This window comes from Hypanus sabinus, chromosome 18, assembly GCF_030144855.1.
Source record: "Hypanus sabinus isolate sHypSab1 chromosome 18, sHypSab1.hap1, whole genome shotgun sequence".
In the NCBI taxonomy this organism is placed as follows: domain Eukaryota; kingdom Metazoa; phylum Chordata; class Chondrichthyes; order Myliobatiformes; family Dasyatidae; genus Hypanus; species Hypanus sabinus.
Window position 1 is genome coordinate 12,847,380 of NC_082723.1, and position 17,971 is coordinate 12,865,350.

Consider the following 17,971-nt stretch of genomic DNA (forward strand, 5'->3'; position numbering starts at 1 on the left):
ATCTTATAGAATTTTTTGAAGATGTAACTAGTAGAGTGGATAGGGGAGAGCCAGTGGATGTGGTATATTTAGATTTTCAAAAGGCTTTTGACAAGGTCCCACACAGGAGATTAGTGTGCAAACTTAAAGCACACGGTATTGGGGGTATGGTATTGATGTGGATAGAGAATTGGTTGGCAGACAGGAAACAAAGAGTGGGAGTAAACGGGACCTTTACAGACCGGCAGGCAGTGACTACTGGGGTACCGCAAGGCTCAGTGCTGGGACCCCAGTTGTTTACAATATATATTAATGATTTAGACGAGGGAATTAAACGCAGCATCTCCAAGGTTGTGGATGACACGAAGCTGGGTGGCGGTGTTAGCTGTGAGGAGGATGCTAAGAGGATGCAGGGTGACTTGGATAGGTTAGATGAGTGGGCAAATTCATGGCAGATGCAATTTAATGTGGATAAATGTGAGGTTATCCACTTAGGTTGCAAGAACAGGAAGACAGATTATTATCTGAACTGTGGCCGATTAGGAAAAGGGGAGATGCAATGAGACCTGGGTGTCATTGTATACCAGTCATTGAAGGTGGGCATGCAGGTACAGCAGGCGGTGAAAAAGGCAAATGGTATGTTGGCATTCATAGCAAAAGGATTTGAGTACAGGAGCAGGGAGGTTCTACTGCAGTTGTACAAGGCCTTGGTGAGACCGCACCTAGAGTATTGTGTGCAGTTTTGGTCCCCTAATCTGAGGAAAGACATTCTTGCCATAGAGAGAGTACAGAGAAGGTTCACCAGATTGATTCCTGGGATGACAGGACTTTCATATGAAGAAAGACTGGATCGAATAGGCTCACACTCACTGGAGTTTAGAAGATTGAGGGGGATCTTATTGAAATATATAAAATTCTAAAGGGATTGGACAGGCTGGATGCAGGAAGATTGTTTCCGATGTTGGGGAAGTCCAGAACAAGGGGTCACAGTTTAAGGATAAAGGGGAAGCCTTTTAGGACCAAGATGAGGAAAAACTTCTTCACACAGCAAGTGGTGAATCTGTGGAATTCTCTGCCACAGGAAACAGTTGAGGCCAGTTCATTGGCTATATTTAAGAGGAAGTTAGATATGGCCCTTGTGGCTAAAGGGATCGGGGGTATGGAGAGAAAGCAGGTACAGGGTTCTGAGTTGGATGATCAGCCATGATCATACTGAATGGTGGTGCAGGCTCAAAGGGCCGAATGGCCTACCCCTGCACCTATTTTCTATGTTTCTTTGTTTCTATGATGTCCCATGAGTGATGCTGAACCGGAAAGTCTGAAACACATCACTCCCAGGCCTATGCTGAGCTTCGAGGAACAGGGATGCTATCAGCCTCAGTAGTCCTGGGTAAGGGAGGAGGAAAATCAAGCAGTCCCCCATTTTTGTTTTGACTGGATGGTGAAAATCTAACTGAAACTCTCTGTAATTTAGTAACTTGGTGACCATAGGTGAGAGGAGAAGAATAGTTACTTGAGTTATCAGAGATCAATCAATGGGTGCCCTTACTGGAGTAAGATGGAAGTAAAAATGCAAGGTGATATTGTCACTCTAGTAAATAATTTGACAAGGTCCTTCATGAAGATTAAATCACATAGGACACATGTGAGCTGGTAACTTGGATACAAAATTGGCTTGGTCATAGATGACAGAGTATGGTGGTGAAGCAGTGTTTGACTGACTGGAGATCTGTCAACAGTGGTTCCACAAGAAGCAGTGAACATATATATTAATATGTATATTTATAGATACTGTTTATATATGATAGATATATATATATATAAAAATATAGATGAGAATGTCAATGATCTGATTAGTAAGTTTGAAGAAGACATGGAATTTGGCAAAGTTGTGAAAGGAAAGGTAGTTTGTACTGCAAGTAGTAAATCAGATGGAGCTTTGGGTGGAGAAATGGCAGATGAAGTTTAATCTGGATAAATGTGAAGTTGCATTTTGGGAGTTCAAGTGAAAGAAGACAGTGTACATTAAATGGGCACACTCATGAGTACAAGTCCATAGTTCCCTGAAAGTAGCAATGCAAGTATAGAATGTTAAAGGAGGCATATGGCATGCCAACCTTCATTGGCCAAGGCACTGAGTACAAAATATAGCAAGTCATGATACAGCAATGTAAAACACTGGCTTGGCAACGTTTGGAGTATTGTCTGCAGTTCTGGCCATGTCAGTGCAGAAAGCGCGAGGCCTCTTTGTGAGGATGCAGAAGAGGTTCATCAGGTGTTGCCTAGAATGGAATGTATTAGATACAAGAGGGTAAACTTGAATAGTTTTCTCTGGTATGTCAGGCTGAGGAGTGATATGATAGAAGTTTATAAAGTTATAAGAGGCTATGATACAAGTGGAGTATAGGTTTAAGTTGAGAGTAGGAAAGTCTGTACTTATGTGGCAAGTGTTTTTACATGGAGAATGTGCTACTAGAGGAGGTGGTAGATGCAGATATAACAGCAAATATAAGAAGTATTTGAAAACACATGAACAGGCATAGAATCAATGAGTCTGAATCATGTGCAGGCAGACGTGATTAGTTTGACTGTGTTATGTTTCATAACTCCAAAACATAAAACTAATCAAAATAAATAAAAGAGTTGGAAATAATATGTCTAACTTTGTTGTTACTTTAAGTGAGGCAAAATATTTAAAATATTACTCAAATATTAACTAAAATATTAAATACACAACACTCCTCCCTACTAAGCTATAAACCCAACTCAATACAGAATGCATCTCTCTCTTTCTTACTCCCTCCCTCTTACTCTCTCTCTTCTCTCTATCTCTCTATCTCTGTCTCTCTCTGTCTCTCCAGCTCTCTCTCTCTAGATCCCTTTCTTCTCCAACAATTGATTCTGCTCTTCTCAACTTATTGATGTGGATGATAAAGAGTGAGTGCAGTGCCTGACGTCGCCGTTTCCTTACAGAGTATTGCTATCAGTTTTAGGCCCCTTATTTTAGAAAGGATGTGCTGAAACTGGACCGGGGTCAAAGAAGGTTCGCGAAAATGGTTCCAGGATTGAATGGCTTGTCATACAAAGAGTGTTTGATGGCTCTGGGCCTGGAATCATGAACTCAGAAGAATGAAGGGTGATCTCATTGAAGCCTATTGAATGGTGAAAGGCCTTGATAGAGTGGATGTGGAGAGGATGTTTCCTATGGTGGGGGAGTCTAGGACCAGCGGACACAGTCTCAGAATAGAGAAGCGTCCTTTTAGAATGGAGATGAGGAGGATTTTCTTTAGCTAGAGAGTGGTGAATCTGTGGAATTATTTGCCACAGGTAGCTGTGGAGACCAAGTTTTTATGTATATTTAAGGCAGAGGTTGATAGATTTTTCATTGGTCAGGGCATGAAGGGGTATGGGGAGAAGGCAGTAGGTTGGGGGTGAGAAGAAAATTAGACCAATCATGATGAAATAGTGGAGCAGACTTGATGGGCCAAATGGCCTAATTCTCCTCCTATACATTATGGTATTATGGTCTTCCTTTACCTTTTTGAAAGCCACCTCACACAGCTTTGTGCATTGCCATTTCATTCCAATCTGTATGAACATTCCCTGTCTTCAGTCAAGGGGTGGAGCACAGTACAAATACAAATACTTTATTGTCACCAAACAATTGATACTAGAGCGTACAATCATCACATTGATATTTGCTTCTGCACTTCGTGCTCCCTGAAGTACAAATTGAAGTAAATATAATAAAAAATTAAATTATAAATCATAATTAGAAAATAGAAAAGGGAAAGTATGATAGTGCAAGTCAGGTCCAGATATTTGGAAGATATGGTCCAGATCTGGGTTAGGATCTGTTCGGCAGTCTTATCACAGTTGGAAAGAAGCTGTTCCCAAATCTGGCCGTACGTATCTTCATGCTCCTGAACCTTCTCCCGGAGGGAAGTGGGACAAAAAGTATGTTGGCTGGGTGGGACTTATCCTTGATTATCCTGACAGCACTGCTCCGACAGCGTGTGGTGTAAAGTGAGTCCAAGGATGGAAGACTGGTTTGTGTGATGTGCTGGGCTAGGTTCACGATCTTCTGCAGCTTCTCCCAGTCTTGGACAGGACAACTTCCATACCAGGTTGTGATGCACCCTAGAAGAATGCTTTCTACGGTGCACCTATAAAAATTAGTGAGGGTTTTAGGGGACAGGCTAAATTTCTTCAGCTTTCTCAGGAAGTAAAGGTGCTGGTGGGCCTTCTTGGCAGTGGACTCTGCTTGATTAGACCAAGTCAGGTCATTTGTGATATTCACCCCGAGGAACTTAAAGCTTTTGACCTGTCCCACCTGCGCACCGCCAATGTAGATGGGGTCATGTGGTCCACTGCTTGAATTTCCTAAGCACACTTAGGTAATCATTGTGCTTCATTAGTGTGATCGCAGTAAGTGATGCTTGGTTTAAAGAATTCACACTTGTTGCATTTTGGTCTGAGACCATAATCTTCTAATATTTTTCACATTGTCTTGAGATTTTGGAGAAGTTCTTTGTCATCTTTAGTGGTAACTATGATATCATCCAGGTAACGCTGAGTGCTTGGACAGCTTTTTGGTACGTGGACATAACTTTCTGCCAGAGTGTAGGTGTAGCTGCTACTCCAAAAATAAGCCAATTATAGCAATAAAATAATTTATGAGTATTTATGGTTAGAAGCTCTTGGGACTCTTCTTCAAACTCCATCTGTAGTTAGTAGGCTCAGCTAAGTCCACTTTGCTGAAAGGTTTCCTCTAGAAAGGTTTGCAAAGATATCCTCCACCCTGGGCAGAGGGTATTGATCTGCTTTCAGTACTGGGTTGATGGTGACCTTAAAGTCACTACACCTCCTGACAGGCCCATTCTTCTTGGCTACTATGGGACAATTGGCATTGCCTATAGGCTCCACTCAATCCTGGAAAGAATCTCTTCAGCCTCCATGTGATCCAGCTCACAAGCTATTTCATCACAAATTGTGTAATGTTCCAAATGGACTTTGTAAAACTTGGGTTTAGCATTTTCACTTAACACTGTTTTATCCTTGCAACGTTCGAGTTTTCCATTGCCATCTTTGAACACTGCTATGGTATTATCCAGTAGCTTTTGTAATCCACTTTCAGTTGACTCAGTTGTATGGAATATGGCATGCAGATTGTGAACAGATCTCCAATCAAGTTGTAGTTGTCTCAGCCAACTAGGGCCCCATAATGATAGCCCTCATGTTTTTACCACATATAAATCAAATGTGGTTTGCTGGTTGTTGTATTTCACTGTTACAAATGTCATTTCCACAGTAGTTATGAAATGGGCTCCCCTTCCTTTTGATTCCACTTATGAAACCTAAACCATTAAGCAATTAACAATTGTTTTGGTTTTAAACGTTTAAACATTTCTTTCACAATATCAGCAAAGCTCATATCAACTGGTTTGGTTGGAGTAGTCAAAATTCTAAGCAAACTGTATGCCTTTAAACCCAATGCACTCAGCAAAACTGGCACCTGCTTCTCATTGGCTTTTCCATTTGCTTTAATACTGCCCAATTCACTCAGTAAACAATATCCAGTTATCTTATGTACAAACGAAAGCGTCTATATTTCTGATGTAATCAACAACTTCTGCTTTTTAAAAATGTATTATTATCACCCCTTACTCACTGTTTGAACCTGTGAATTTAATCTATTTTCTTTTTGTTTTAACTTGACCGTCTCTATCTCCTCTTGAAGAAGCACATGCTGTGTTGCTTTTTTACTCGACCATTTCTTGTTTCGCTAATTTTTTTAACTCAAACCAGTTGTTGTGCTTTACCTGGTAGGTATCGTCTCGGGTTCGTTTAAAACTTCCTTATCACCACTGTTATGTTTTGTAGCTCCAAAACATAAAACTAATTGAAATTAAAAAACACGAAGCTGGGAATACGTGTCTAACTTTGTTTTTACTTTAAGCATACGATGTGCTGGCATGATAACAAAGGTATGTATGTACCTTTACCCATAACAAGTTAGTTAAGCAACAAGGAATGCTTAATCAACCAGTATATTTACAATATGACTGAAATATTAAATACACAACAGATTGCTTCATGGTCAGCATGAATGTGTTGAGGCAAAGTGCGCAGTCTTTGCTGCACTATTCTATGTTTTGAAAATTGGAATTAATTTATTTCGGTCAGTACAAACATAACAAAAATAATTAATTAATTTTTCTCTGTTCTAATAACACTCCTGTTTAGATTCAGGAACTGCAAGAAGAAGAGAGTCACTGGATTGAGTATGCTGATGATGAGCTAGCAGTGAAGTTGAAACTAACTGAAGACATCTTTAACATCCTGCTTCATGACACTGCAGATATCTTCAGCACCATCTGTGTCAAGAAGCTGGCAGAACAAGAGCTCATTTCTTCCAGCACATGACAATTTAAGCCAATGTATTACTTCCGAATTCCAGGCAACAGAAGGCAAAGAACCATTAAAAAGTTTCACAGAATGTTCATAATTACCACATAATGTGAAAATTTAAAATAGTGAATCTACACAATGCTGAACAAACAAACTTAAATGCCTGAATTGTATTAGGGAGAAAGTCTGCCTTGGACATTGACCAGCATGGTCATGGCCACCTATTAACATCGGACATGGCTTAGCACAAAGCACCTCCTTCTGAGTTGAAAGTTGTGGGTTGGAGTCTTCCAACATGACTGCACAAAATCCATTTGAAATTAGGGAATGTGGTAATGCCAATGGTTTTTGAACCTGTTCTCTCAAGTGCATGTTAAATTTCTAATGAGACTATTCTAAGGTATCAGCACCAGTGTTCTGGAAAGTCTATTTCTCTTAACCAGTAGCACCGAAACAGATTATCCTGCCATAAGCAAATTGCTATCCGAGAGGGCTTGCTGAGTGCAAGTTTGTTGCTATGTTTTCTATATATGACAATCATGACAGAAACTCAATAAGTACTTCACTGGGTGTAAAGTGTTTTAGGAGATGCTGTGGTGGTAATGGACACTGACTGCAGAGATGCAACTTTTCGAACTTCTCATTTTTTCTTTCCTGCTTCCCAAATTATTTAATTTTTTTGCCTTCCGCCCAGATTTCCAACACATTCTCGCCTACTATGCAGAGTATTCCCACCTGTTAAGTAAGCATTAAACTTATCTTGAGAAACACATTGAAAGATGTATTTGTTTTATGTGGGCCTCAACCAATATAAATATTTGGTCCATGCCATGCTTGGTATTAGGGTATAAGAATACACTATTCTTATCTTGTGTATTCTGTAACAATGACTCACAAATATAGTGTAAGAGAGGACATAGCAAAGTAGTTTGAGAGCATATGCTTACAGATACAGATTACAGACCTGACATGTGGAGTCTTTCAGAAATGTGTTAGTAGAGTTCAATGCCAGCATGTTCTGATGACGATGAAAAGCAAAGATGGTCTCATTAGAGAAACTTGGATGTCAAAACATGGAAGGTTTTTATCAGGAAAAATGAACCACTTGACAGGTGTAAATAACTGAGTCCCTTGAGGAATAAAATGGTTAAGAAATAAATTAGGAGGGTTAAGGGGCCATGAAGTATCCTTGATTAAGATTAAAGACAGTTCCTGTACATGTTATTAGTATATCAGGAACAAGAATGTAGCTAGGGACAATGGGAAACCCCTTGGGGACAAAAGGGTAATGCATATGTAGAGCCATGAGATGCGGGAAGGATGTGTTTATGTTGCAGAGAGTATAAAGAAAATTAACAAGGATGTTACCCGAATTGAAAGACTTGGAAAACTGGATATGTTGGGCTTGTTTATCTTGGAGATGAAGGAGGCTGAGGTGTGATCTTACAGAAATATTTAAAAATATAAGAGGCATAGGTTGTCAGAATCTATTTTTTCCCCAGAGTAGCAGTACCAAAACAAAGGGGTGGAGATTTAAGGTAAGTATTTTTATTGGGAATGTCAGAGGAAGGTGTTTTTCAACATACACAGCGGTTGTCATCTGGAATACACTGTCAGAGAGTTAGATACAATTATGAAATTTAAGAGAAATTTAGGCAAGCACTTAGTAAATAGGCAAGGTATAGAAAGATATGGACCTAATGCTAGGAAATGGGATTAGTGTAGACAGGCAAAATGGTTGGCATGGACAAGGTGGATCAAAAGGGCCATTTCTGTGCTGTACAACTCCTTGACTCTATGACCTTCTTAAGCTTATCTGCAAACTATGAAGATGTTTTACTAAAATGTAAAGCAATCCAGAATTATTACAATCCCTTCCCTAGTATTACACGTTAGGTTAGAATTGGGGTTCTAAGTAGTAGTCCATTTGCACCTCCACCAGTAGGAGTCAGAAACCAGACATCAGCTGCAGTGTGGCCTCAAACAGCTCAATGCCCAAACAGAACGGCTTCAGATTATACTGTACCTCCTCAGTATGGGTAATACCCAGCAGTCAGGGCAGTGGCAGAATGGCAAGGGAAGGTAATGAATGCTGGCTGGCAACCTTGGAGTGGATGGTAAGCTAATGTAAAACTGGGCTGCTGCCAAATGCCATGTGGCGTTTCACCAGCCTGTTGGAGAACATATGATAGAACTTTGACAAGCCCTTTAAAAGCTGGAATCCAGAACTCGTATTGGATCAGTCTAAACATGTGTGACTTTGGTCATAGCTTGCATTGTTGCCATCACAGACAGTTGAATATAATCCTATAACTCACATAGTAGCAAGGTGTGAGTACCACACTACACTGATGGCAAGCATTGCAGAGCTTGTTCACAGACATCTTCTGGAGGGCAGCTCGAGATGGGTGATGAATACACCCTAAGCCAGAGAAACTCATAGCCCAAAAATATTTTTTGTCAAATAATTTCTGAAGATTATAATACAGTAATTCAATTTATGTAAGTTTGATTTATGAAACTCTTAGGCCCATTAGAATCATGTGTTTTGTCATGTGATTTATGATACTTTTTCTCAATGATGATTACTGGTTGTCTCTGTATAGCAATACAGAATACTGAAATACTTACATGCACTTTGCCCTGAATTTTCTCACTTAAAAGATTTTCCAGTAATACATCAATTTAGTAAATCAAGGTATGACTGTAATTGGCCTGCTATTAAAAGTCTGAAAGCTCTCAGTAGTAACTTGGTATCCATCAGAACCCTGAAAACCAGCTGGAGCTGAAAATTAAGCTGGGATTAAATCGGGGCTTGGGCAGCATGGCTTGAAGGGCTGGAAGGGCCTGTCCTGTGTTTTATCTCAATAATAATAAATAAATAAATAGCTCCTTGATAAGATAGGTACAAGACTACAGATCACAAGAAAACATTGAAAGGTTAAGCATGGCTGCAATAAGGGGAAACAGTTAAGTGCACAGGAGAGAAAGGGATATCAGAATCAAGTATTCAGGGCTAAACAAAGCACTTTTGTGTGCATAATGCAACCAGATTGATTTGTGCCAAATGGCTTTGTATTTGGATCTGCTCTGTACTGCCAGAGGTTCTCGTAGAGACAGATCAATTGCGATATTTAAGAGGGAGCTGACATTATTTAAAAGGGGGGAAAACGTGCAAAGCTGTGGAAAGAGTATGGAGAGGGAAGACTGGTTTGCTCTTGCGCAGAAGTTAACAGTCTAAATAGCCTCGTTCAGTGGTGCTGTTCTTGGTATTACATAGATGAAACTGTTGAGCAGAATATTCCTGCCTCTGAATCATTCAATAATGCATGAAACTAGCATTACGAAAAGATGTGTTTTGAGTGCTAATTTAGTCATGTGACTTACCTTAAGTGTTCAGTCAGGCAATTGTTTAGTGGTAGTTGTCTATCACAGGTATTAAATAATATCTACTGTGGTGGGAAGTATAGGCAACGTAACTGACATGAACGTTTTTCTTTACATGGGTATGAAACTACATAATATATGTTTATAGCATAGCAGATAATTAGTCTGGAATTCTCATGTTTAGCATCTGAATACCTTCACAACGGTAAATGATTTATTTGTATCATCTAGTACATGAGTATATTAGCAGTGCTATTGAATCTGATGTCCTTTCAATGGCCCTGTGCAGCTGTTTGGTGCCCACTCAATATGATCTCTGAAGATTGTTATATTCAGTTATGTCAGATTTTACACACCTTTATTGCAGTTTATAGTCATTGTATATCTTGAAAGAAAATAATTTTCAAATATTTTTATTCCCAGCACTCACTGAAGACTGAAAGTAACTTAATGCATCAGGGACCTGGGTGTGCTTTGTTTTTTCTCTCTGCAATTTCCCTGTTCAGTGATGCTGTTGCTATAACTAGCATGTCCCCATGTCCCCTGTTGCTGTGGCAGTGATCCTCTCATTAAAGCACATCTTCCAGATATGAAATTACAACAGAAAGTGCTGGAAATATTCAGCAGGTAGGGCTGCGTTTGTGGGAAGAGAAGCAAAGCTAATATTTCAGGTTAAAGACTTTTCACAGAACTGGGAAGGTGAAAATAAAAGAGCTGCTTAAGATGCAAGGGTGGTGGGGGAAGGGGTAAATCTCTGATTGGGTTAAACTGGGATAACTAATGGGAGGAACTATAACCAAAGATAACTCATCAATGAGTGAATGGGAGCAGTCAGGGTTGGGGTTCCCAACCTTTTTTATGCCATGTTCTCCCACTACTAACCGAGCAGTCCGTGGACCCCAGGTTGGGAACCCCTGAGTTGGAAGGAGAGAACAGAGACAAAAGACTGTTGAAACTGCAAAATGTAGAGCAGGGAAATATGCCTGGCAGATTAGGCCAGGAATGTCATCCAATCCCAGAAGAAAAAAAAATAGAAGAGAAAAAGGGGAAATAAAAACAACAGACAAGCACAAATGAATTACTGATACAGCCAAAATTAATGTAGCTGATTTATTTACAGCTTACCCCAAAGTCAGCCTGGTTTTACCCTATCAAAAATATTTCCTTTTGCAGCTTAAACAAACATGTTTAATTTCTTCCCATTTTTGATACATTCAGCCCAAAGTATTTGCTCTATTTCTCTTCCCACAGATGTGGTCTGACCAACTGAGTACTTACAGTATTTTCTGTTTTAATTTCAGATTTACTGTATCTGCAGGTTTTTTTTTATAATTTAGTTTTGTTTTCTAGGTCTATCTGATTTGGGATCCCACTATCCATTGGGGAAGCCATCATAGAATCACTGAGCTATACAGCATGGAAATGGGAAATTTGTTCAATTGATTATCAATCACCCAGTTACATGAATCCTATCACTAATATCATTTAATTCTCTTTATCTCCCCACCAATTCCCACCGCTCAGATGCCACCAATCACCTACACATCAGGGGCAACAATAGTCCACTGATTTGTTTTGAGAGTAAAGAAAACATAATTTCATCCAATTCAGGATGATTATGTGTCTTTCAATCCTTTGAGAAATTGGAATTAAAGATAATTAGAATTATATGTATGAAACCTACAACTCTAGTTATAACCAGTAAACATAATGTTTTCACTGGAAATACTACTTTATTAACATTTTTGATCATTCACATTCAGCTATAGAAAAACAACATCATGAGAATGGTGGGCTTATTCTGCATTTTCCCTTTGATGACTTTTGGGAAAATTATTCTTTTTATCTGTGATGCTAACCAGTGCTAATGGCCTCGTTACTCTGTTGATCAGATTTAAAACGAAAAACTGATTTTCATTGTAGCTTCTACCTTTGATATACAGTAGCTCAACTATTAAGGTGAATTAATGATCATGACAAACCGTCTCACCAAAAATTAATACTCTATTATTCTTTCATTTGAACTCAGATCTTCCTTGGTGCTGATTAGCTAAAGTCTAAAGACAAAGGTAGATAAAACTGAGGTGTTAACTGAGTGTTTCCCAGATACTTCAACTTTCTGCAGCATTTTGCTGCAAAAACTTAAAACAGTTTGCTGTTATGTGGCTCTAGGCAAACAGTAATCAAGGTTAAATTTTTAATTCTTCGCTTCATACTTCTGTCATTGGTAAAACTGTTGGCTATGTTACTGCTTTGCTATTCAGAGATGATTTAAAGTGAGTTTGCATTTTATTTTTATTATTCTTTTACTTTAATACTTTTATACATATTTTACTGTGATATCTGTATAATAACTCAGCTAATTTCTTCTAAAATCCTCTAAATGAGTAAATTAATTGCCCAAATCATAGCGAGCTGATTGTTGTATATAATGATGATAGAAACTTTTTAATTTATTTTCCCTGGAAAGTTCTTACCACCTATTGTTTTTTAAACCATTTTTGTATTTTCATGAAATAAAGTTTGCAGTGTTTTGTTAACAGCTGGAAGTAATTGTGTCCTTATTTTGTTCCGGGCTTTGGTAATGTGAAAGGGCACTTGGCAATAAAACTTGTCTCTCTTCATTCTCCTTAAGACAATTAAAAGAGCTTGAATGTGAGAGGAAGGGGGAAAGGGAAACATTTTGGGTAACTTTTAAATAAAAATCTGTACAGTCAATTTACTTTGCTGAATCCTCAGACAAGGTCCATATACCTTATAGTTGGTATGTGTTTAACAACTGATATCAATGTCCAGTTGACGCTGTTGCAGGCTCTAGTAGGTTTGAGACATTTTGTAGCAGGATGAACACACTGTACAAGTGGAGAAGAAATATTTCAGGATGGGATTATTTGGGGAATCCAGGATATGAAAAAAGAGAGGGTGTTCAATGAGAAGAAACTGAATTTCAAGTGGACATAAGATATCGCCTGAGAAATGGAGACAACAATCAAACAAGTATAAGGTGTCTCTGAGTTTTAGTATGTTGAGAACTAGCTATGGTATTTTCCGGTGAAGGGAAGAAGACATGAAGGGGAGTTCTTCTCATTTTGGAAGTACAAAATGCCTTTTTTTAAAGTGGCCTTTTTAGTGCAATTTTGGATTCAAAGAACATCTCTCATCAGGTTGCTTGAAATCAAAGATCGTAGCAAACTCAAGGCCAACCAGTGCAAATTTAATAGGGAAAAGTAGCAAAGGTAATCATATACAAGAACTAAGTGAAGAAACCAAGTAGTAACTGGGATGTTAAAATGCTCAAGCAAACTCAGGAGTTTATTTCACCTTTCCAAATGTCGAAATGTAGTGGATTTATTGTTGGTGGAATATTGGTGACATGTGAACAGAAATTTAAGTGACACAATACACTCAGTGGCCACTTCATTAGGTACAGGTACCTCCTGCACTGAGTGTATGGTCTTCAGATGCTGTAGCCATCCACTTCAAGGTTCAATGTGCTGTGCATTCAGAGATAGTCTTCTACACACCATTGTTATAATGTGTGGTTTGAGTTTTTTGTACCATTCTCTATAACACTAGAGACTCTCGATTGTGAAAATCCTAGGAGATCAGCAGTTCCTGAGATACTAAAACCACTCTGCCTGGCACCAACAATCATTCCACAGTCAAAGTCACTTAGATCACATTTCTACCCAATTCTGATGTTTAGTCTGAACAACAACTGAACTTCTTGACCATGTCTGTGAGCTTTTATGCATTGAGTTGCTGGGACATGATTTGCTAATTAGATAATTGCATTAATGTGCTGGTGCACAGGTGCACCCAATAAAGTCACCACAGTGTATTCTGTGATACAGGTGCAGATTGTGGTATGAACTAAATGTGTGTCACCTGTGTTTATAATGTTAAATGTTAATGTTTTAATAGAGAAAAAACATAAGAAATAGGAGCAGAATTAAGCTCTTTGGCCCGCCATTCCATCTTTACTGATTTATTATCCCTCTCAACCCCATTCTCCTGCCTTTTCCCTGTAGCCTTTGATGCCCTACTAATCAGGAACCTATCAACCTCCACTTTAATTACACCCAATGACTTAGCCACCTTTGCCAATGAATTCCACAGATTTGCCATCCTCTGACTGAAGATATTTCACCTCAACTCCATTCTAAAGGGACGTCCTTGTATTCTGAGGCTGTGACTTCTGGTCCTAGACTCCCCCACTATAGGAAACATTGATTCCATGTCCACTTTATCTTAGCCTTTCAAAAGATAGGTTTCAATGAGATCCTCCCTCATTCTTCCAAACTCCAATGAGTAAAGGGCCCAGGGCCATCAAAAGCTTCACACAAATTAACCCTTTTGTTCCTGGAATAATTTTCATGACTATCTTCAATACCAGCACATCTTTTCTTAGATAAAAGGCCTAAAGCTGCTCACAACACTCCAAGTATGGTCTGACCAATGACTTATAAAGCCTCACTACATCCCTGCTTTTATAATCTAGTGCTGTCAATATGAATGCAAACATCACATTTCTACTGACTCAACCCGCAAGTTAACCTTCATGGAATCCTACATAAGGACTCCCAAGTTTGTTTGCACCTCTGATTTGTGAACTTTCTCCACATTTAGAAAATAGTCTATGCATATATTCCTTCTACCAAAGTACATGACCGTACACTTCCTTACACTACATTTCATCTGGCACATCTTTGTCCATTATCCTAATCTGTCTTAGCTCTTTTACAGATTTCTTGCTTCACCAACACTACCTGACCTTTCTTCGTATTGTCCGCAAACATCCAAATCGTTGATGTATTGCATAAAAGAAGCAGTCCCAAAATCAACCCCAGTGGAACATGTTGAGTCAACAGCAGGCAATGAGAAAAGGCCCCCTTTATTCCCACTCTTTGCCTCCTGCCAGTTAAGCAATCTTCTACCCATGCTAATAAAAAACACAAAATGCTGGCAGCAAGCCAGGCAGCATCTGTGGGAGGAGTGACGATATTTCGGGCCGAAACCCTTCATCAGGAGTGAAGTAACATGGGATGGTTGAGGGGGGATAAGAAGTGGGGGGAGGGATGAAGTAGAGAGCTGGGAAGTGATAGGCTGGAAATGGGCTAGGGGGAAGGTGGAGAATTATGGGAAATAAAAAAGAAAGAAAGGTAGGGCTGGGGGGGAGATTGTAGTGAGGGGGGGAGGGCCAGTGCCATCATGTTTGCTGTTGTGTGCTGGGGCAGCAGGCTGAGGGTAGCAGACACCAACAGAATCAACAAACAATAAGGCCAGTGATGTTGTGGGAACTGGACTCTCTGACGGTGGTGTCTGAAAAGAGGATGCTGTCCAAGTTACATGCCATCTTGGACAATGACTCCCATCCACTCCATAATGTACTGGTTAGGCACAGGAGTACATTCAGCCAGAGACTCATTTTACCGAGATGCAACACTGAGCGTCATAGGAAGTCACTCCTGCCTGTGGCCATCAAACTTTACAACTCCTCCCTCAGAGTGTCAGACACCCTGAGCCAATAAGCTGGTCATGGACTTATTTCCACATCATAATTTACTTATTATTATTATTTAATTATTTATGGTTTTATATTGCTATATCTCTACACTATTCTTGGTTGGTGCAACTGTAACAAAACCCAGTTTCCCTCGGGATCAATAAAGTATGTCTGTCTGTCTGTATTTCAAGAGAGAATCAGGGTGAGTTCAGAATGTATGAAAATAAAGCATATCAAAGCAAAGCTCTATCCTATAACTGTTTCAGGTCATAGATTCAATCAGATAGACTAGGATCAGCTATCCAAAATAAAGCTAAATTAAGGAGAAGTTAAGAGCACCAAGAAATGATCTAAGAATGTAGAACAACACAGAACATGAACAGGCCATTTGGACCACAATGTTGTGTCGAACCAACTAAACTGCGTCAAAAACACCCAGGCACTCATCCATCCTAACAGAACATTATCAATATATCAATGATCTATATAAAGGTTCTTTACAAGTAACCAAATTAATATCGTGACGAAGTTGTTAGCCTATAAAAGCTTCAGAGAATGCAAGACCTCATTTCTTTAGAGCACAAGACCCTATTGCACAATAAAAGTTGGAGAAATCCTTTCGAGACAATATTAAAAAAAACAACATTTAAAATTGTAAAGTTTTCTGAATGGGGTCATGAAGTGAAAATAGTTGACAACAGGAATGGAGAATATAAATTAAAAATCAATAGAGAATCACATGAAAATTGGAATCACTCTGCAGCTCTGCAGCAGCTGTGGGAAGAAAAGCAGAATTAACGTTTCAAATTGAAGAACCATCCTCTGTTAGACTTGGTAGCTGAACATTCCAAGTGGGTAGAGTCAGTCCCTATAAATACTTTTAATCTCAAGTGATGATTTTGTATTTGAAAATTATATTTGTTCCGTGTTCTTCTAGAGTTGCCTGTGATGGACAAGATAACTAATTCACAAGTGCGGAGCTTGCTAGATTTCTCAGTAGAGTCATGCATGTGGATGCACTTACATGCTCTCCAGCTTCAGGGAGGAGTGTAAGCAGGAGTAGGTAGTTTGTCCCTTGTTGTTTCCTTTGTTCTTTGATAAAATGATGGCTGATGTTTCATTTCATTTTCTAGTACTGAAACCATATCATTTGATTCCCTTAAAATTAAAAAAAAATCAGTATGTCCTGAGGACATTGGCCTTTATTGCAAAGGGTACAGTATATTGCAATAGGGGATGTTTCAATGCAATTTTTGAGGGTGCTTGTGAAGCTGCAACTCTGCCATGGACAGTCCCAAGCCTGGCTACGAAAGGAGGGGATATTGGATATGGGACTGACAACCCCATCCTGTAAAACCCAGTACTACAGGAACACCAACAGAAGCTCCATAAACCTCATTCTTGGGAGAGGACGAATCTTCGAAAGTGGGCTACAGCTGGAGACAACTTAAAAGACTAGCTCAGGATCGAGGACTCTGGCAAGCTCCAGTTGACAGCCTATGCGCCAGCAGGGGTGAAAGGCTTAAGTAACTAAGTTGTGAGGCTGTGACTGAAGAAAGGACTACTAATTTAGTCTCCCTCTTTCACTACTTCCAATGCTGGTATATCATTTCCTTTTAAGGAATAATGTACTTTCATTGCAGGTGGTGTAAAAAAGCTTAACTAGGTTGGTTCTTGGTATGAAAATTATTGATAGATTATTTGAGGTTAGGAAGGTGGGATCTAAATTCTTTGGAATATAGAAGAGAGGTGATCTTATTGAAGTATGTCATGTTCTGAGTGGATAGTGAGATAATATTTACCTTAATAGGGTTTAGTAAAAGAATATGTTATTAATTTAAGATGGAAATTAAGAATAATTTCTTCTGTGATGATTGTGATTCTTTGGAACTCTCTACCCCAGAGAGCAGTAGGAACAGTCACTGAATATATTAAAGACAAATATTGACAGATGTTTGAACTAGAAGCAAGTCAAGAGTAGTAAGACAGAGCAGTCAAGTGAAATTTTGGTAAAGGTTAGATCAGCCATGATCTTACAGAATTGCATAGCAGGTATGAGGGGCCTTCTTCTCCCGATTCTTGTATTCTAGCATTATGTGAGAGAACATGGCATGTAATCAACTGCTTTTCAAGAATCTGGAAAAGGTACCATGGACAAAATGGCTTCTTTTTGTGCAGTAACATTCCTGAGTCCTGTGATTAACTTTCTTCCAAAGAGTTGAAAATGAAGACTTCAGGTTGAGAACCTGATTGTAAACACTCCCTTTGTTTCCCCTCCATACCCTCTCTACTAATGGCCTGAAGTCTAGATCGCTAAATCGTAGGGAAATAAGGTATTGTTGTGTTCTATATTTGAATGAGACTTGGCTTACTTCCAGCACGCCAGAAACAGGGTTCAGACCCGAAGGCTTCTCGATTCATAGAATGGACCAAACCGCTGATTCAGAAAACGTAAAAGTTGGAGGTGTGTGTTTCATGATAAACGCTCGATGGTGCTCCGCTGTGATAGTTTTGTCAAACTCGTGTTTACTTAGGGAATTCCCCAACATAATCCTGACTTAAGTTAACATATCTTCAGCAACCAACTATAGTCAAGCACTTGAGACTACATGAGGCCATCTCCAAACAAGAAACAGTCTATCCCGATGCATTTCATATCATAGTCAGGGACTTCAGCAAGACCTATTT

At 39.3% G+C, this 17,971-nt stretch overlaps 1 protein-coding gene across 1 annotated transcript in view; it reads left to right on the forward strand.

Moving 5' to 3' along the window:
- LOC132407330 (centrosome-associated protein 350-like) overlaps positions 1-12,317 on the forward strand; it is a 171,492-nt gene extending 159,175 nt beyond the window's left edge. Inside the window, exon 32 of the mRNA XM_059993673.1 lies at positions 6,226-12,317. Coding sequence (XP_059849656.1) covers positions 6,226-6,405 — 180 coding nt within the window. The 3' untranslated portion in view covers positions 6,406-12,317. The remainder of the gene's footprint in view (positions 1-6,225) is intronic.
- The last annotated feature ends 5,654 nt before the right edge of the window (positions 12,318-17,971 follow it).